Source organism: Camelus dromedarius, chromosome 15 (genome assembly GCF_036321535.1).
Source record: "Camelus dromedarius isolate mCamDro1 chromosome 15, mCamDro1.pat, whole genome shotgun sequence".
Taxonomy (NCBI): Eukaryota; Metazoa; Chordata; class Mammalia; order Artiodactyla; family Camelidae; genus Camelus; species Camelus dromedarius.
In genome coordinates, this window is record NC_087450.1 from 30,308,797 (window position 1) to 30,330,220 (window position 21,424).

General features: G+C 49.5%; 1 protein-coding gene across 3 annotated transcripts in view; it reads right to left on the reverse strand.

Annotated features, from left to right (window-relative positions):
- TTC7A (tetratricopeptide repeat domain 7A) overlaps positions 1–21,424 on the reverse strand; it is a 117,053-nt gene that overhangs the window by 77,086 nt on the left and 18,543 nt on the right. For all 3 annotated transcript variants that reach the window (XM_010984035.3, XM_064494521.1, XM_031466961.2), the window contains 2 exons: positions 8,356–8,486; positions 6,217–6,332 (listed from right to left, as the gene is read on the reverse strand). In XM_010984035.3, coding sequence (XP_010982337.2) covers positions 6,217–6,332; positions 8,356–8,486 — 247 coding nt within the window. The remainder of the gene's footprint in view (positions 1–6,216; positions 6,333–8,355; positions 8,487–21,424) is intronic.

Genomic DNA, 21,424 nt, shown 5'->3' on the forward strand with positions numbered 1-21,424 from the left:
TCAGTGAAGTGGGAATACTGTTAGTTCCAGCTTCACAGGATTACACATAAAGGCATGAGCATTCTGTCTGACATATTCAATAAATATTAGCTACTATTAAGAGGAAAGGTGTAAAGAAATTATTTAAAGCCCACCCGGGCACCCAGGGCTGCTTTACATATGTCACATTCCAGGGTCACCTTTGGGCTGGACAGGAAACCGGGAGAGGGGCTGAGTTGCTGCCACGTGTCCCGGGAACTGCTCCTCACATTAAGGCTCTCAAATGTTTGGGCTGTTTGCTTGGAAAGAAATGATGATCCAATTTCCATTCCTCTTTATTTGGGGAGCTGGGGGAGGTAGTCAGCATCCTAGCTTTAGGGACCAAAATTTGTGCTTCAGGAGGACAAGAGGACAAAGGGAGGGGAACAAAGTGATGGAACAGAAAAGTAACTGAAGTTACTGGGGCTTTCCTGGAGGGGTGATGGTCGGTTAGTGCCTCGGCCCAAGATCGGCACCAGCAGTACATATATGGGCATGCGCGCACACACACACACACACACACAGCCTGAGTGTGCAGAACAACGGCAGCGGAGGAAGCAGGCCCACTCTGGGGAGGGGCAGGACTGGTTCCAGGAAGAGGAGTCACCCTCTGAGAATGTGACTCAGGGTCCCAGAAAAGCAAGGCGAGCCTGACTCAAGGCACCAACGATCAGCACCATCACCGGGACCCTGTCCTCCCACCCACCCCACACATGCCCAAGCTGCCCTCAATATCCCCTAAACTGCCCTCAATACCCCACTACAATCTGAAGCTGGAATCTCAGTGGGGGAGGTCAGGCAAGTTACTCAACCTCTCTGAGCCCAGTCCCCTCACTAGTGCACTGGGGTCGCACGACCTCCTTTGCAGAGTATTGGACATGGAGCACATGGTCCAGCCTGGCACACAGCAGGCATTTGATAATTACTGGCTCTCTCCTTCCTTCCCTCCTGGTTGTCCTTGCAGTTCTCCTTAACCTCATCACACCTGCAGAGAAGTCAGTGTTGGGAAGGGAGCAGGTGGCCCTCAGGGGTGAAGGTGAGGGGGACCTCAGCCGAGAGGGAGTTAACAGCAATACCTCCCATGCTCTGAATTCAGTCCTCAAGCATCTTTTCACTCCCTCCCTCCCTTTGGACCCTCACACCCTGGGATGCGAGAAGATGCCTCCTGTTGGAGGCGGGGCGGGGATGGGGTGAGGGGTGGAAGTGGGGGATACAGGAGAGCAGGTGTCAACAAACTCTTTTCTGTAAAGGGCCAGGGAGTAAATATTTTAGCATTAGCTATCTGGTCTCAATCACAACTACTCAGCTCTGTGGGTGAGCTAATATGTAAATGAATGGGTGTAGCTATGTGATAATTAAACTTTATTTGCAAAAACAGGGCAACAACAGTCCACAGCTAGAGAGAGGCAGCCAGGTGGCAGCTGCCTTGGTAGTGAAAACAGGAACCAACCCTTTAGGCCACCATCTCACTGAAACTGAAGTTCAGTAACCAAAAAAGACCTAAATGGTGGAGCTAAAGCAGAGGCAGCATGCTGCCCAGTGTCCCAGTGACTCCCCCCACCATCCCCCGGCCCCACCTCCCCGGACACAGAGCACCAGGGCTCTTGGGCCAGCCCCACTTTTGGGAAGTAAACCACCTCTGCTCTCTGGGCCTCCCAATCCTCATGTCCCAAAGGAGGATACCACTGCCTCCCTGGCCTAGCACTGGAGAAATTTTTTTTAAGTGTAAATTTCAAGCTTGAGCCAGCAGCTCATCCAGCTGTGCACTGCTCCCCTCCGCCCCAAAAAGATAATAATGCCTTTGATTTTCTAAGTAACTATGATGAATCAGGTGCTCTGGTGGGTGTTCAGAAATGAGGAAAGAGCAGGGAGGGAGCCTGTTTCCCAGCTGAGACCCTTCTACCTGTTCCTACCATTTGGAGGCAGCACCCCCACCTCCTGTAACACAGGGGCAGAGTGGAAAGAGGAGAGAAGGACCCTCCTCCAGGCCAGGGTCCAGCTGGGGCAGGACTGCCTCCCCCCAGGCCCACGCCCACCTACAGCCACCTCAGCCACCTCTGCCTCCCGGGAGCAGCCTCACCATGGCCTACTCCCCATTCTGGGCTAGGGACTCCACTTCCTTCTCTTCCAGGCATTGAGGACTGAAGCACAGGGGCTTCCCACACTCCGAAAGGGATGTAGCTCTGATGGGACGGGGATACCTGCTGGATGGAAAAGCTGCCCAGGCCAGAGCTGCTCCCCTGGGAGTCCGAGAACACTGGTTCCTGAAGAGTGGTGCCCCAGAGGTGCACCCCAAACAAGGGCTCCATGTCAAACTAAGTTGAAAACTTTACATGCCTTTGCCTCCTCCTGAAAATTTACTGCCTGCAATCATGCCCCTTGGAGTTTCTGTTCTAAAGGGTCTGGGAAGTCTTTAACCCATTGTTTCCCACACGTACCTGGCCTTGACCCTCCTGCAGATCCTCAACCTAGAATCCTCAGCCTTATCCTACCTCTTCTGCCCCATCTAAACTCCTCCTGTCTCTAGGAATCTCCCCTCCCTCAGGGCCCACCTCAAGGATGAGCGTCCCAGCCGCAAAGCCCACCAAGCCCTAAGCCCACCTGTAGGCATGGGCTCGGCCACCTTCCCCTGGAGCCCACGGGGAGCAGTTTCATGGGGAAGAGAGATGAGCAGGAACAGAAAGAGGCTCACAGCCAAGTCCTGAGTAGAAAAAGGAGGCTACAGAGCCCCAGGGCCATAAGATACTATGTTTGCTGTGGTTTAAAACAGAAAAGAAATACACCTGCATATTTGTACTTAAAAAAAACATGAAAGACATACATCAAAATGTTAATCGTGATTATTTAGAGTGCAGGGACAGCATGTTTTGTATGTAAAGGGCCAGACAGTGAACATCTTAGGCTTGGAGTCATGTAACTCTGCAGCTGTTGCTTTAAAGCACCCATAGATATAGATGATACCTAAATGAATGGGCAAGCTGTGTTCCAATAAAACTTTATTTACATACCAGGCTGCTGGCTAGAAGGTCACAATTTGCCAATCCCTGATCTAAAGACTGAATGTGATTTTTAATTTTCCCTTTTTATATTTTTATGTATTTTCTATATTTGCCACTATAAACATTATTATTACTTATATAAACTAGGAAGGCGGGAGTGATAAATCATGCATTTTTAAAGGTGCAAACAATTCTTGAAACATAAAAATCCAATGAATGTCACTCTTAAGAAAAATGCAAATTTAAAATGATGCTGAGATAGCATATTTCACAAATCAAGATTGATAAAACATCAAAACACTTGCACTATGAAACATTCTCTGATATAAACCGTAGCAATGTTCTCCTAGGTCAGTCTCCCAAGGCAATAGAAATAAAAACAAAAATAAACAAATGGGACCTAATAAAACTTACAAGCTTTTGCACTGCAAAGAAAACCATAAACAAAACAAGAAGACTACCTATGAGAACCTAGGAGAAAATATTTGCAAATGATGCAACTGACAAGGGCTTAATTTCCAGAATATACAAACAGCTCATACAACTCAGTAACAAAAAAATAAACAACCCAATACAAAAATGGGCAGAAGACCTAACTAGACATTTCTCCAAAGAAGACATACAGATGGTCAACAGACACATGAAAAAATGTTCAATATTGCTAATTATTAGAGAAATGCATATCAAAACTACAATGTGGTACCACTTCATACTGGTCAGAATGGCCATCATTAAAAAGTCCACAAACAACAAATGCTAGAGAGGGTGTGGAGAAAAGGGAATCCTCCTACACTGTTGGTGGGAATGTAATTTGGTGCAGCCACTACGGAAAATAGTATGGAGATTCCTTAAAAAACTGAAAATGGAGTTCCCATATGATCCAGCAATTGCAACTCGGGGCATATATTTGGAGAAAACTCTAATTTGAAAAGATAAATGAACCCCAATGTTGGCAGCAGCACTATTTACAATAGCCAAGACATGGAAGCAAACTAAAATGTCCACTGACAGATGACTGGATGAAGATGATGTGGTATATATACAGAATGGAATACTACTCAGCCATAAAAAAGAATGAAACAATGCCATTTGCAACAACATGGATGGACCTAGAGATTATCATACTAAATGAAGTCAAAGACAAATATCATATGATATCACTTACATGTGGAATCTAAAAAAATGATACAAATGCACTTATTTACAAAACAGAAAGAGATTCACAGACATAGAAAACAAACTTAACAGTTATCAAAGGGGGAAGAGGGGGACTAAGAGTTTTGAGTTTTGGGATTAGCAGATACAAACTACAATATATAAAATAAACAAGGTCCTATTGTATAGCACAGGGAACTATATTCAATAGCTTATAGCAACTTATAATGAAAAAGAATATACGTATGTATAACTGAATCACTATGCTATACACCATAAACACAATATTGTAATCAATTATACTTCAATTTTTTAAAAAGGCTTGCACTATGTTATGACCGTTTATGAAGCAGAATTTCTCACACATCTCAGTGGCACAGGTACTGAAACAACCCCTACAAGGTCCAAGTTGGCAATCTACCCAAATGACCAATGCTCATACCTTTTGACCCAGAACTTTCCTGACTAGGAACTCACCCTGCAGACAGATTCCCACTGAAATAACACACAGGTATGATTCTGTTCTGGACTGTGGCATATGCTGAAAAGAGCCCAAGTCTGGAAGTGACCTATCTGTTTCTCGGTTGGGAACTGCGTAAACAAACTATAGGACACCTGTCCTACAGGATACTACAAATAGCACGTCGCAGTGCAAAGAAAAGGTAGCTCTGATGTAGAACAATCTCCAAGAGATATATTTTAAACGAAAAAAGGCAAAAGGGAGAACATGCATTTTAAAAAAGGAAGAATACATGCACATAATTGCATGTATATGCTGCTAATTATCTTGAAATGATATAGGAGACTAGGAATATTGACTACAGAGGAGCCAGGAGGCAGGGGATGGAGGTGGAAATTTTTACTGTCTATTCTTTTGTACCTTTTAAACTCGGTATAATGTGCCAAAATCATCTATTCCAAAAAACGTTAAATTAAAAGAATAAAGTGAAATTTAACAAAATAAATCACACCAAAAATCCCTTCAAGGGATGCTAGCCAATCAGAGCAAAGAAAGCTCTGTGATCCTGATCCTCAGTTTCCTCACCTGCGAGGAGGAGGTAACACCTGTGTGGCTGACCCACCTCCACCTGGGAGGGAGGTGGGGTGTATGCCGAGCCTCCATGGTGACTGGCTGCACTCGGCACAGGTGAGTCCCTCCACTTGCCCGGATGGCCTCAAGGCCCCAGCCCACGGTGACTGCAGAAGGTGCTAACGATGCTGAGGAGGGGGCAATGGGGAAGGGGCAGCCCTAGTTGCTAGTCTCTGGACCGGTGGAGGCACTGAGCTCTGCAGAACCGCAGACGAGCCACAGCTGTCAGCAACACGCTCTCTTGGCCACTCTCCCTTCCTCTCCTCCACCACCAGGCAATGCACCCCATGAAACACGACACTAAGCCTGGCACCCACACCAGGTGGAAGCATCTACTGCCCTTTTCATGGAGGGAGGGCACCCTACGTAACCCCAAGGAGCAAAAGACTAAGAAAAGAGTCCTGGGCACCATGGTTCATGGGCCCAGGGCCCCCCGGCCAACACACAGGAGAATGAGCTTCCTCCACCTCACCAGCAGGGCAGTTGCACCCCTAAAATGATTCCAGGCCTTTTTATTTTCACACTTACTTCCACTCACATCTCACAGCCCCTTGAAAGCTGGCATAAGCAGGAATCACCTTTCCCATTACATTTTAAAGAGAACGAGGCCCAGAGAAGTGAAATGACTTTAGCCGACACCTCAGGCGACAGTGGCCACTACCAGATCGTCCAGCTCTCTGTCCCTCACTCTTCCCACACTGTCGTCGGGCTCCCAGAACTCTGTCTTCTGAAGACAACCACCCCAATACGTGCAGGATTTATTGCTTCAGCAGCTTCCTGAAACGGGGCCCTTCCCACGAGCTCAGTGTGACAGGCCAGTCCCCTCGGTCCTCCCGAGAGCGCCCGCACCCATGTGGGCCGAAGGAGAGGGAGGCCAGACTTAGCGCCACCAACGTCAGCAGCACCGGAGCCCCAGATAAACATCCAGGTCCCGCCCGGCTGCCAGCCACCTACCCCTTCTTCAGGTTTGTCACGTAAGCGCTCTGGAGGGCGGCTTCCAGGAAGTAGGTGAGCTCGTAGTCCACTGGGTGGGAGCCTTTCAGGTGCCGGGATGTGATGTTACTTGTGATCTGGGAAGCGGAACAGAGAGAGCCACTGTCTAGAAGTTCTGAGGCCGAGGGGCCGGGGTCAGCCCAGGCAGGGACAGTGGCCCCATCATCACCCAAGTCCTCAGACACCTCAGGAGCATGCAGTGCAATCCTCAGACCAAACTCAACCTAACTTGCTTTAATTTAAAATATGTCTGAAGCACTTTCCCTGTGCAAATGCCCACAGCAGCACTATAAGGCTGGTTTTGATTAAATGATTTGATTTGCATTTTATAGATGAGGAAATTGAGGCCCAGAAAGTGCTGGAGGTCACAAGGCTGGCTTGGGCCTGGACCTCAAAGTCAAGTCTGGCCAGCTACACATTCCAGGCTCTACTACTTACCGGTGCATTTATTTAACAAACACTTGAGAACCTACCCGACGCCAGGCACTGCACTATTCCTGTCACATAACCATGGACCCTAAGAACAGCCCAACGGCTGGGCGACCCCTGGTTCCAGGAAAAGCTGAGGAACAATTATATTAACTGAGCTGCTGCTTAAGCTTCAGCCCTAAGAGGGTCACCCAGCCCCACCAAGATGGGCCTGGCTGTACTATGCCACCTCCCTCACCTCCCTCTCTGATTCGAGGGGAAAAAAGTCAAGGAGCCACCCACCTTATCTTACAGAAACTGAAGGATGCATAAGAGACATTCTTAGATCCTCAGAGGTTGGGCTGGGTCTTGGGAGGGACACCCAGCACTGCTGAAAACACAGGCTTCCCTGGCCTGTCCTCCCTCCACCCAAGATAACTAGCTATCAGGCCCATTTGTCTACCCTCAGACCCCAGGCACTGCTTCCAGGCCTGGACTCCATTACAGCTCATCTCCCGTAATCTCCTTTTAAGAGTCCAAAGCCTGGCCTTCTGGCTGAATGGGAGACTTTCTTTTTCAGGGCAGTTTCCTCCAAAGCACATGCAATTCAAATGTGAAGAGCTCCTGAAACACTGCACGTGACCTTGGCAGAGGTCAGCTCAAGTCTCCACATGGACGTTCGCCAGGGAATACACCTGAAACCTGTTTCTGCTGAGCCGCCCAATCACGTCTCCTTACCCCTGAAGTCCAGGCAAAATCATTTAATCAAAACCAGCCTTGTAGTGCTGTTGGGGCAGTGACTCGCAACAGGGGTACAACTCTGCCCCCCACCCCGGACATGTGGCAATATCTGGAGACATTTTTGGTTGTCACAATGTAGGGGGTGGGCATGGATTGGCTGCTGGTATCCAGTGGGTAGAGGCCAGGGGTGCTGCTAGACATCCTACAGTACACAGGGTGGCACCACAAGTGTTATCCGGCCCCAAACATCAGTAGTGCTGAGGCTGAGAAGCCCTGCTCTAGGGGAACTGATCTGGCCTGAGGAAGACTCCTCCAAAAAGGCCCGTCACAAAAACAGGTGCTGGGTTGACATTTTGGTATTTGCCAAAGTAAGTGAGGTTCAAACAGCTCCTGAGCTCTGAGTCTCTCAGCTCGTGACCACCTCCATCTGGACCCAATCCTCATCTACTCTACCATCTAGCACCTACTAAACATCTACTAAAAGAATGCCTAAGCACCACCCCAAAGCCTCCCCCACAAGTTCAAATCCAGGGTTCAAATCCTGCCAATATCACTTAGGAACTATCTGAGCTCTGGAAAGCTATTTAACTCCTTCCTAAACCCGAGTTCCTCATTTATAAAATGGGAATAAAACAGTAACCTGTTCCAGCTGGTTGTCTGAGGGTTAAATTAAACTGTAAAGAACTATAAAGTACTCAGTAGTGCCTGACACAAAAGCAGGGACGCAGTAACCGTTAGCAGTATCTCTGCTGAACACAGCTGCTGTTGTCCCTCTATTAACCCCAGAAAGGGGACAAGGGTAACGTCACAGTATGCTGCTCACACCTGGAACTGCCCTCCTGTAGACAGTTCATACAGGCATGACCCACAGGCTTGGGGGGCGGGGTGTGAGTAGATACAGGTGCTCAAAAAAGGGCAGTGATGACCACGGGGCTGTTATTCCCAGCTCACCTTCTCCAATTCCTGCAGGAACACCTGAGCGATCCAGGAGGCCCTCTCGAAACAGGTGATCACCTCCTCCTCCCTCTCAGTCACGCGGTGGCGGGACGCGATGGAGTTGGGTAGGTGTTCCAGGGAGAGGCCTGCAGGAGGAGAATACCTTGGACCTGCCCTGCTCAGGGCGCCCCCTGTGACTCCCACCCCTTCCCATGGGCCCAGGGTGGGCTCCTCTGAGGAGACTCTGGAGCAGCCAGCGGTAGGTGGGAGATCCTCGGAGGGGAAGAAGGGGCTAAAGCAAGGATGGTATTAGCGGCGGCTGGGGTTAAGCAGTGGGCCGAGAGCAGGCACCCATTCCCCCAGTGGGGAACCACGCTGTGGCAACCCCATGCCTAACTCCTGCCTCTCGGTCCAGGCAGCACCTCCCAGAACCATTCCTAACCCCTCCTCCCAGTTGCTAGAAAACATCCACTCGCCAGGCACTCACCGTGTCTGCATCCTGGAGTAGTTATTTACATTCAGTTCTTCTCTCCCCCAGTAGCTCAAAGCTCCACGTGAGCAAAATACGAGTCTTTGTGGACTGCCAGTCCCTAGCATGCGGTAGCCAGTGGAATTACACCGCATTTACATGCTCCCCTCCCGTGGAACCAGAGTTTCTACTGTTACGGGCACTCAGCTTCTCTGTGCCTGAAGTGAAATCTGCTGGTTTTGGCTCCCTGGCATCCACCTCCCATTCCTTCAGGAACAGCACCTCATTTACCTTTAACCACTCATCCCACAGCCTCAGTCCCCGTGGTTCACAGGGTGGAGACCCCGCCCACCCCCAGGGCAGGCACGTGAGCCTGATCCCTCAACAGAGCCACAGTGATGGGCTCAGCATGCACACCTGGCCCAATATGGGCCAAAAAGACCCAATCCCAGGATTCTCACCCTTTCCACTGGGCTTGTTAAGCTGCTAAGAGGCCAGCCTGGAAATGTTAGCCAAAGCCCTCCTTAAAATGAAACTACACGATGTGAATGTTAATATGACTGTACACTTGGAAATGGTTAAGACGGTAAATTTTATGTGCTTTTTACCAAAATTAAATTTTTAATACTTTTTTTTTGATGGAGCTGCTGGGGATTGAACCCAGGACCTTGTGCATGCTAAGCATGCGCTCTACCCTAAATTTTTTTTTTAAATTACCATGAAAGCATAGCTCTAAAGCCAAAAAAAAGACAAAAAAAAAAAAAAAACAAAAACCTGTAAGATACTAAGAAAGGAAAGCTGTAAATGAAACAACTATGTGATTTTTTTTTTTTTCTGAGACAGGGAAAAGATTGACTAAACTCTTAATCATGAAAACAAAAAAAGAAGTCTACACAGAGCGGAGATGAGACATGATGGAAAAGGGCAGATTCCTAAGACATTGAGGACCTTGCCTGAAGCTTCACACCCTGAAACTTGCCAGTATCTGCACCAGTAAACCCTCCCTCCTACTTTTTTCGGGGGGGGGGAGGGGTCAAAATCCACTTAAATTGTGGTCCTGTTATGTGCAACTCACAGTCCTGACTAGAAGAGTGCTGTCCTAGCCTGCAGTTCTCTGTGGGCGGAATCCAGATCTTTCTCCTCTTTGTGCCCAAACAGTACTTTACATGTAGCAGGTGCTCCAGATGAACTGACAGAAGGAAGGGGTAAGAGGAGAATCCTTGGGGAGAGGGTACAGCTCAGTGGTAGAAGGCATGCTTAGCGTGCCCAAGGTCTTAGTTCAATTCCCAGCACCTCCATTAATTAATTGATGGATTGATTAATTAATCCATCAATTAATTAGATGAGAACATAAAAAATAAAGAAGAGAATCCTCAACTCTCTCCTGCCCTTTGCCCTAACACCCAACTGATGACCAAGCCTTCAAACCTTCCCTACCCCTCCTTTCTCTTATCTCCTTATTTTAGGCTTTATCTCTTGAGTGGATGACCACTTCAGCCTCCTGGCTGGCCTCCTTGCCTCCAGTCTCACTCTAATCTATCCTGCTCATGGCTCCCAGGCTGATCTTTCTAAAACTCCACTGCTTAAAACCTTCCAAGAGTCCCCTGGGTAAAGTCCAAACTCCTGACACTCCATACCAGGCCCTCCAAGATCCATCCCCGTCACCTCCCCAGCCTTGTCTCTCACCATACGTTAGAGATAGAATGTTTGTGTTCCTGTGAGAGTCACATGTTGAAAACCTAATGCTCAAGCTGGTGGTATTAGGGGGTGGGGCCTTGGGGAGGTGATTAGGTCACGAGGGTGGAGCCCTTATGATAGGGATCAATGTGCTTATAAAAGAGACCCCAGAGAGCTCCCTCACCCCTTCTGTCATGGGAGCACACAGCAGGAAGTTGACAGCCTGGGGCGGAGGGTACAGCTCAGTGCCAGAGTGCATGTGCACAAGCTCCTGGGTTCAATCCCCAGTACCTTCACTTAAAAAATAAATAGACCTAATTACTTCCCCCTCCTAAAAACAAACAAAAACAATTTTTTTTTTTAAAGTGAAGAAGTTAGCAGCCTACAAGCTAGAAGGGGGCTCTCACCAGAGCCTGACAATGCTGGTGCCTTGATCAGACTTCCAGCCTCCAGGACTGTGAGGAATAGGGATCTACTGGGTGTAAGCCACCAAAACTGGGATGCTTTGTTATAGCAGCCGGAGCTGACGGTATGACACCATACCTGCTGCATCAACACCCAACCTCCCGCTCCTCTTGCCTGGAATGCACCTCCCCGACCCAAAGTCCACCTTGTAGCCACCTTGTACCCCACTGAGTGCCACCTCCTCTACAGAGCCCTGCCTAATACACCCTGGTGTAACCAACCACTCTCTCCTTGGGCCCTAGTCTACACTTGACATATTCCGGCCCCACCATTTCTTGTACTTATTTGTTCATGTGTTTGCCCAGCCAGACTGTAGGCTCCTTAAAGACACTGACCTTACCAACTTTCCCTTCCTACAACCTGCACACAGTAGGCACTCAGCAAGCACTGGCTGGCTGAAGAAATGAGAAGCCTGATCATGCCTTACACAGCACAAGGTGCTCTACAAACACAAGGTAAGGAATTATTGCTTTTCTTGGCTAGATCCCAACTCATATGGATTCAGTGACCTTGCCCTCTGCCAGGGTGAGATGTGAACAGGTCCAAAGGTCGGGATGCCTCAGCCTGGGGAAAGGCAGGCACAGACCGTGAAGGCCCTTGCTCAACACAAGGATCGCTACCCGGGTCACCAACTGTCAACGTGCCTCCTGCCAAATGATTCATGACTGGGGGAGGCCTGAAGCAGGAGGAGGCACAGCAAAAGGCAGGAGAAGGCAGGCCCCAGTGCTCACCACTGGCGCTGGCCCAGCCCCTCCTCTCCAGACCATGGCCCGTGCACCCTGCAGGAAGGTGGGGACAGAGACACTGTTCAGGGACCTGGCCTGGGAGCCAAGTGCAGATGGCAGGAGGGCACAGACAACTCCAGAAGACAAAGAGAGGACTGTTTAAACACATCTGCTCTGTGCCCCCCACCCCACCCCGAGAGATTTCCTGCTGGCTGGGTTCCCCTCCTGCCCCACCTCTGGGCCCTGAACTGGGAAGGACGATGCCAGATGCCTGGCAGGTTCAGGCTGCCAGTGCCAAGCCTCCGGTGGGCTCGCCACAGCAAAACGGTGAATCCAGTATCATCTGTCTGCGGGGCCGCCACCTTCCCCATGCTTCATTGGTTCCTTCCCCTCCTAGCAGAGGCCTCTCCACCATGCTTCTCTGAGAATTCTATATCCCATCCTCCTTGGAAGCTCACAGCAAAACCACCTCTTATCTGAAGGCTTCTTAAGTCTCCAGACTTCAAAACCAACAGAAAGTTTTAACTGCGTCTCCTTTGTATATGTCTTTCCCCTATGTTGCAGCCATCCTCTCTGCTCATTTCTGGTTGATCTTTGCACCCAGCCTGAGCAAGGCCTGGTAGATGGACATACAGATGAACACATACATTCACTCATGCCAAGGGTGGAGCCCGGCAGGGTTTCTCCCTCTCCATTTAAAAAATGGTTCTTGCAGAATTCATAAACTGTGGCATATCTGTACAATGGACTACTACTCAGAAAGAAGCAAAAGGACACACTCTGGATACATACAACATGGATGGATCTCTCAGAACTTACATGGCACAAAAGAAGCCAGATATCAAAACGTATGTGCTGTATAATTTCAGTTATACGACGTTAAAAAAAAATAGAATCTGTATTAACAGAAACCAACCAATCACTGTCTGGGGTGGGGGTGGGGAGGGAATCAATTGGCAAAGGACCTGAGGGAATTTTCTGGGGTGATGGAAACGTTCTTTGTCTTTATTTGGCGTGTTGGTTACATGTGTATTTATACTTGCCTAACTGATCAATTATACACTTAAGATCTGTTCACTGTATGAAAATTTATCTAAAAATAATGAATATAATGTCTTTTGTTTAATAAAAAAAAAAACAATATGATTCCCAAGAACTAATGAAGGTCAAAGTAGAGGGGCTACAGTTACTGAGGTGCTGGTCTGTGAAATAATCTCCAACATACATAAGACCAAAAAGTTTCCTGGAGCTGGCAATGGCTTTTCCTAATGAGGGTCACATTCCAGCTGCCCAAGTCTGCCCATAAAAAGGGGCTTCCTTGCCTTATATTTGCACTTTGATTCAAACCAAGGTCCATTTTCCTGTCCACAAACATCTGATTGGAAATCTACTGGGAACTGCAACCCTCGGGTTCCTTCCCCCTCTGCCCCGTGTGTTTGAGCACAAGTGGTCAGACCACAACACGACATCCAAGGTGGAGACGGGCTCCTCCTGAGCCGGGCCCCCAAAGGATCCCAGTGGTTGTAACCCAGCCCTGTCACAAGGGTGGGAAGCCAGGGGCTGCCAGGAAGCACCAGGCACTGCCTCACGATTCCCACTGGCAGAGGGGCCTCTCTGTGAAAACACCCAGCTCTACGAGCCAAGGAAGGTCCCCCTCCAAGAGGAGCACTTGCTTTTTCATTAACTCCGAACTTCCGGTCTGGAGGCAAGCTGATCCTGGCACAGCCCCGAGCTCAACACCCAGGCTGGTCCCAGCCTCATCAGTCTGAGTGACTCATCACATCCCAGACAGCAGCCCTTCCAAGAAGCCCTGCCTGTGGAGCCCTGGGCCCTGGATGCAGAGATGGAGAGCATGATGCTTCCTCTGCAATGGAACTTTCCAGATGGGAGGACCCCTTACCTCTTGCCTACCTAGCTGGTCCAAGAGCACAGGGTACCCGAGAGGACCATGCCCTGAGCTGGGTACCCTGGGGTGTGGGGCGGAGGAGGAAGAAATGCAAGTCATTGCTTCAGCCCTCAAGGAGGAAGCCTGAAGGCCAGGTTGGGAGAAACCCTCCTCATAAATCACACTCAAAAGTGGGCAACTGTGAGAATGTAAAATGGTACAGCTGCTGTGGAAAACAGTCTGGCCGTTCCTCAAAAGACTAAAAACAGAATTACCATATGATCCAGCAACTCCGCTGGAACTCCATCCTCAAAGGAACCAAAAAGAGGGTCTAGAAGAGGTATGTGTACACCCGTGTTCACAGCAGCATCATTCACAATAGCAAAGAGGTAGAAGCAATCCATGTGTACACCCGTGTTCACAGCAGCATCATTCACAATAGCAAAGAGGTAGAAGCAATCCATGTGTCCACTGATGGATGAATAAAGAAAATGTAGTCTACACATACCATGGAATATTATTCAGCCTTAAAAAAGAAGGAAATCCTGCCAAATGCAACAGCGTGGATGAACCTTAAGGACAGTATGCTAAGTGAAATAAGCCAGTCACAAAAAGACAAAGACTGTTATGATTCCACTTCTATGAGGTTTCTAGAGTAGTCAAACTCATAAAGACAGAAAGCAGAACAGTGACTGCCAGGGCTAGTGGGAGGGGAATGGGGCGCTGTTTAGTGGATATGGAGTTTCAGTTTTGTAAGACGAAATGTTCTGGAGATTGGTTGCACAACAATGTGAATGTACTTAACACTACTGAACTGTACACTTAAAAATGGTTAAGATAATAAATTTTGTTATGTCTATTTTACCACAGTTTAAAAAAAAATCTTAATGGTTAAGATGCTGAATTTTATGTCATATTTTACCAATTGAAAAAAACCAAAGGAAAAAAAAGCACTCCTTGTATTACTCTCCAAAAAGTGTGTAAACTGTGATTCAGAAACTCTACTTCTAGGAATTTTTCCTAAGAAAGAGAGAGATTTAACCTACAAGTTCAATAATAGGAGACAAGTTTGCTAAACCACAATGGATTCTTACCATGAAATGCTACCAAGCTAATGTAGATGTATACTGGAAACTAGTTTATAAAATATTAACTTTAAAGAACAAGTTATAAGATATATGACTGTATGAAATTATTTTTGTTAAAAAAAAAAAACACATATAAACCTACAGGGAAAAAGACTGGAAGGATATACCTCAAAGTGTTTACAGAGATCTGAGTCTCAGTTTCCCCAAACACAAAATGGGATCATTATCAATGCATAGGATGGCTGTGAAAATTAAATTAGATGGTACTATAAAGAGCAGAATGTATACTCTCAGAAAACATTTTCACGTTACGTTCACAGTGACCTCTCAGGTAGGAATCTGGCCCTTCCCTAGAACGACAAATGGGGAATCCATCCAGGGAGAAGAGAGTCCTTCCAACAACCTGCCACTAAAACTGCCAACGAGATCCAGAGCTTCCATCTTCAACACCATCTGTCCTCTCGGCCCCAACCCCGTGTGTCTTTCCTTACCCGCAGTGACCCACCAAGGGTTCCCAAATCTCTGGCCAGCCCATGGTGACCCACCTTTCACGACGGCTGAATTATAGCCGTCTGCCCAGGCAGGGGATGGGCCCTAGTGCTGTTGCTCGTTTCTCAGATGCACCCCTCAAAGCCCTGTCCATAGTCCACACCCCACTACACCGACTGCTCTCTGGGGTGGCCTCCAACGATGGAGGAAAGGGTGGCCAGCAGAAGATGCAAGAAACCACACCAACCTCTTCCCCTCCAGCCCCATGGTCTTCCTCCTATGAGTCCACTTATCATCCAGTCCTGTTTGGTACCTCGCAGCCCAGGCAGGCCCTCGATGAGGGCTTGGTGAGCACACAACACGCCCGGCCTCCTTCCGAGACACCCTAGCATGCTCACTCCTCTCCATCTGGAGGCCAGCCTCTCACTCTGTGGACCACAGTCCAGGGTCAGAGCAGCAGCACCAAAAGTGCTGACCCGCTTCCACACAAGGCAGACAGCCTACGCCCCTTTGAGAAGGAAGCCAAAATAAACAGCTAATTCCTACCATACCACAACTAATAAAACCCCAAAACCAAATATCCCACCATATCCTGCCCCAGCAGCAGCCTGGTGTTCTTCCTTTTATTTTTGAAAGTTTTAATAAAGCCATAAAATCCCGGGTGAGAGCAGAAGACCTGGGGGTGCACAGACTGAAAGACAACAGAAAAGAGAAAAAAAAAAAAGGAAAGAAAAATCTTGAGGGGTGAGTGGAAGAGAATTTGCAGATTGTAATTCTCATAGTTGCTTAATGTTTCTTACATTTTTACTTTTCACAGCACCTTCACAACTCAGCATTTCACTGCAGTATTTTGGATGACCTGGGGCCATTTTTCTCCAATCTTCTATCGGTCAGCCAGCAGGCAAGTGTGCCCAGAGTGGCCCCCCTGGTGCCAGGCTATGTGAAAGGAAAAGGGGTTGGCTAGGCTGAAACCCAGGCCAGCACTGGTTTTCAAGGGGTCCAGAGCCACAAGCAGCCCTAGATTAGGTCGCAATAATGAGGTCTGAATGGCTCAGGGCTGGGCTCGTGGCTGGAGAAACAGGGGTCACTCCCCACACTGTTACCACGCTGACCTAGTGCCAGAGAAACAGAAGCAACACAGTCCGGAGGAGAGAAGGAAGTCATTTGCCATAGAATGGCCCTCTGAGAGGTGGTCAATGACACTGGGGCTTTTGGGGGCTCAAGTGGGTCAGGCTTGAGATGTCAAAAGAACAGGCCCTGAAGTATCCTGCATGTCCGTCAAAGCGGGGGATACCCCTTAGGACTCAGACCAACAGGAAAGAGGACAGTTTGTCACATAGATCCACAACAGCCTAGCCTAGGCTAGGGCCCAGACCCCTCTGCTCCAGATGGACCCAGACAGCATGCTGACCAACAGGTGAGCCCAATTTTAGAGGAACAGTCTGTGCCACACCTCATGGTGTGGCTATCTAGGACCAAAGTTCTGGAACTCCAGTCAAAGGGACACCCTGAGCCTTACTGCTGGGTTCTCAATACCCCCTAATTTCCCAGTCCTTCCCACGCACACCCCCTCTCAGTTCCAAAAAGCTGTGACTACACTGCACTCCAAACAAGCCACCTCCATTTCCCTGGGGCCTCCGTTTGGGTTTTTCCTTTACCTGGAAGGCACCTCTTCCCCTCATCTGCAGCCTCCCAACTCACCTGAGAAGGCCCCACAACTAGTTGGGTCTCACTCACTTCCCTCTCTGGAAAACACCAGGTCAAACACATACTCCTTGGGCAACATGGACAAGCCCCAAACCAGAATCAGAGAAAGCCAAGTTCAAATCCTGACCCAGTGACTCCTCATGTAACCTCAGGTGAGTCTGTCTGAGCTCTGGGGTTCTGCCCCCCATACTTTTCACCTACTTTGGTAACAGCACCCTGATTGTCTTCTGAGGGACCATTCCTCCAACTCAGTCCACAAGATTCAAGTGTGGAAATCCCACCCCAGGCACCAACCCAGCGAGCTGGATGCTGGTCACTGTAACTGGTCCCAGAGTGGGCATGGGACCCAACCAGGTCAATGAGAACCTTCCCTGCGGCACTCTCTCCTTCCGAGGTTGTGAGTCTAGGCTGCAGGACCCTGTAAAGCTCAACACATGGAACCCCTGGATCCAGCTATGCCTGATGCCACCTACACCAATGATTTTCTAGCTACACAGGCCCAAACATTTCTAGTCCCTCCCCGTTTTGGTTGTTGCTTTTCCAACTAGTTGCAGTTGCATTTTTGTCATTACAACCCTAAGTCTGGTTACACAGAAACTGATCCTCAGATGCATGCTGTCAGAGGGAATATTCCTGACGTGCAGGACCGGGTGAGCTGAGGCCAGGCATGGGAGTGACAATTTTGCCATTTCTCAGTAAGAACCTGGAATTCCAGACCCACAGCAGCAGCAGTGCCAGTTGAAATGCAGCCTGTTTTGTCCTGAGGAGACCTTGGGCCACAGAGGCTGGAGTTTTAGGGTACCTGGTAGAACATTTCAGGGTATTAGCCTACATTGGGGCTCAGAGTAAGGGCCACGAAAAGGGGCAAGCTGCACTTCCCGCAGCCCCTATGAAAGACGCAGCTTGGCTAAGGGGCCCTTTCTGTCTGTGGACAACAAAGACAGCTGAGAATCAAGCCAGACAATTAGAGCTGAAAATTCTCTGCTCCTGCTGAAGGCGGTGCTGGAGGAGGTAAGAAGATGGGACCCCATCAGGCCTGATCTCCCCAGGAACCCACAGAGAAACACACTGTGGCTCTCATGTGCTGCTGAAGGACCAGATGCAGCTTGGGGGCAAAGAGCATGTGCACCCCTGGCCCAGCTTTGGTTTACCCATTAAACTGAGGGCTGGGGTGCTGAGAGGGGCCCCAGGGCTGGTGCTGAGGGACAGAAACTTCTAGGCCTGGATCTAGATCCAAGGACTTTGTGAACATAGTCTTTGGCTCTAGCTTCTCGCCCCTGGAGATGATCTGATGCCAACGCCCAAAGGCTTATTACTTGGGAGCTCCAGAGCCAGACAGACCCCAAATCTGGCAGACAAGGCCTTGGACGGCTCAGCTCACAAGGTCATCCCAGGCTGGCACTCTACTTGGAAGTGGGCAGCTGAGGAGCTGCAGCCCCAGAGGGGATTCACAAACGGCCCCCTCAGGGGTCGAGACAGAGCTGCCCACAGAACAGAACTGAGCAGCTGCGTGGCCAGGACACCTTGGCTGGGCAGCAAGTCTGCTGTCCTGCCCTGGGAGGCCGTGGTATTAAACTACAGACCAGCACCTCTGTGTGTTTCCATTTCCTGCAGTGTCCAAACAGCAGGCTTCACTGACACTATGAATACAGGGACTGGGCAGGGACTGGCCACCTGGCTTATGGCTCATCAGTTCTGTGACAGCCACTGCAGGCTAAGGGCCTTCTCCAGAGTGGCTGCCTCCCCCAGAGCCACATCAACCAGCAGCAGGCTTTGCTCACCTGCCCACCACTCTCACAAGAGAAGGGACCCTAGTTGTCTATCTTGGCACCCCCAGCAGGCTTGCTGTATCAACTGCTGGCAAATTTTACTTTCTCCTGTGGGAGCTGGACCAGGGACTGTGAGGGGTACAACTACAAGACGCCAGACCCCTGGCAGGAGAGGCATACTGACCTCTAACCGGGGAGACTGAGCCAAGGTCCAAATGAGCGTGATGGAGGGAGAGAATGCTGTAAGCTGTGGCTGCAACCAAGGGATGTCTCCTGGCAGAGAAGGCACATGAACTGTGTCTGAAGGGAGTGTTAGTGCTCTCTACACACAGAGGAACAAAAAGGGGATGGTCGGTGAGGACAGTGACCCAAGTAAAGGCAAAGGGACAGAACTTTTTAGATCAGGTTGGGCACCAGGAGTGACCTCATTTATCTGGAACATGGGCTCTGGGAAGGGAGAAGAGGGAGAGAAGATTAGAGGTGTGGAAGAAATGACCCCCTGTCCTCGAGGGGCTTCGAGTTCCATGGGGAGCCAGGTCTGACACCCGCAAGCACACGGAATCAAAGGAGCAGGGCTCTGCCCAGGGCTTTGCCAGAGTCAGGCCTTCTGAGAAGGGCCTCGACACCACATTATCCTAGATTGTTTTAAAAGTAAATGGAAGGAGTATAACTGAAAAATTGTGCTCTACACTGGAAATTGACACAACATTGTAAACTGACTATAACTCAGTAAAAAAAAATGTTAAAAAAAAGTAAATGGAGGGAGGGTATAGCTCAGCTGTAGACTGTGTGCTTAGCATGTACAAGGTCCCAGGTTCAATCCCCAGTACCTCTATAAATAAAATAAACCTAATTACCTCCCCACCCCCACCCCCCAAAAAAGCAACCAGGATGGTGGCTGCCCCTGGACTGACATGCTTGGTCAGGGGGCAGTAGGCTGGCAGAAGTCACAGGGGGGCCATTGCAGGGTCTGGGCACTGGATAGGAGAGGGACAGACTTCCCATTCTAAACCAAGGTGACTGATACTGATGTAGAAAAGCAAACTTTCTGCACAACTCGGCCACTGACACCACCGCCCCTGGGCTGCTTCCTCACTAAGCAGACCCTAGGGACAGATGCAGGGCTTCACCAGGGACAGCAGCTCCCACTAGACGTGGGGCTGCAGAGGGCCAGGAAAGGCCAAAGTCCCCCATCTCCCCAAGGCCCAGTTAGGGCCCTCTCTGAGATACCCTCAGGGGGCAGAATGACAGTGCCTGAAGGCACCTTCCCTCCTGGCCCACCCTTATGCCCTGCAATAAGTACCAAAAACCGCTCCTTTCTCAGGGCTCCTGCTCCTCCCTGTCTGTGCGATTGCATCTCAGAGCTAACTGTAATCTGCTCCCCAACATCCTCTGGAGGGCTCCTCTGTCACAGACAGGACACAAACCTGGGAGACAGTCACTGGCCACCCATCCAAGCTCTGCTATTCACAGGCTGCACCATCATGGGCAAGCCTCAGTTTCTTCATCCATAGAATAGGCATAACTACTCCCTCCCATTTTACAGAGATTAACTGGAGGTTAAGGCATCAGCCAACAAATATTTATTCAACAAGAATTCCAGGGCAGTGTTTCTCAAACCGTTAAGGTGCATACACATCACCTGGGAATGCTGTTAAAACGAAGCCTCTGACTCAGTATGTCTGGTAAGGGGCCTGAGAGTCTAATTACTAACAAGCTCCTGGGTGGTGCACATGTGATAATCCTGTACCCCTATCTCCTCACCCGCCATCATATGCTCAGGTTCCAGAGGGTAAGGGTCCATGCCTCACATTTCTGAGGACACCATCAAAGTAAAGTACACCACAGGAGCTTGAAAAAATGGGGAAGAAAGGCCTGAACAAGGGATTATGATAGGCAGAAGAAGAGCCCTTCACTCTGCCCAGGGTTAGCAGGTCACTTGGGAGCAGCTGGCCACAGGACAGGCCTATTTCTGAGTGGCAGACCCATCAAGCTGCTGCCAGGAGGAGCTGGCGGCAGGCCCTAGGGAAGGAAAGTTCTTCCTCCAAAGCCAGAGACCCAGCCCACCTCCCAGCAGTGGTGGTGCCCCCACCAGGCCCTAAAGTCCAGTCCTTCTACTCCCAGCAGGACCAGGTCCGTGAGCCCAGGTGTGATGCTGGCGGGCAGTTTGCTCAGACAGGGAACTGAAGTGTTTTCTTTTTCCATCTTAGTGAAAAATATGCCATTTTCATATTATTTCTGAACTTGACAGGGACAATAACTTTTCTCCCCTTAGAGAAGTTCGAGGGTCCATACCCACCATCCAATTTACACATATGTGCGTGTAATGTTTCTGCATTTCAGGCAAGAGAAACCCAAGACTGCCTCAACTGCCTCCTCTCAGGCTCCCGGGATGGTGTCTAAAGCTCCCCCTGTGAAGCAAAAAGCACCCTCTGGTCTAATCCACGTCCCCCCAACTTCAGAGGAAGTCTAAGACCTTGTGAGTGATCCCTCAGAGGACACACCGCCAAGTCCCTCTGCTCAGAAGGGGGAAGCCAGTGAGCTGAGTGTTCTTATGTCGGCTGGGGGTGAAGAGCCCCAGAGCCTGCTCCTGAGACTCCAGGCCTGGCCGCTCAGGCCTCCCCAGGACACACAGCCCCGCCCTCCTGCCTCCAGCCAAGTGTGCCTAAGAACCAAACTCCCTGTCCCACTGGAAGGTACCGAGTGGGACCATGGAGCAGAATCCAATGCAAGATGATATACAGGCTGAGGTGTACCAGCCTGGCCAGGCAGGGCGCTGGGGAGCAGACATGCAGGCTCCCGAGGGCCCA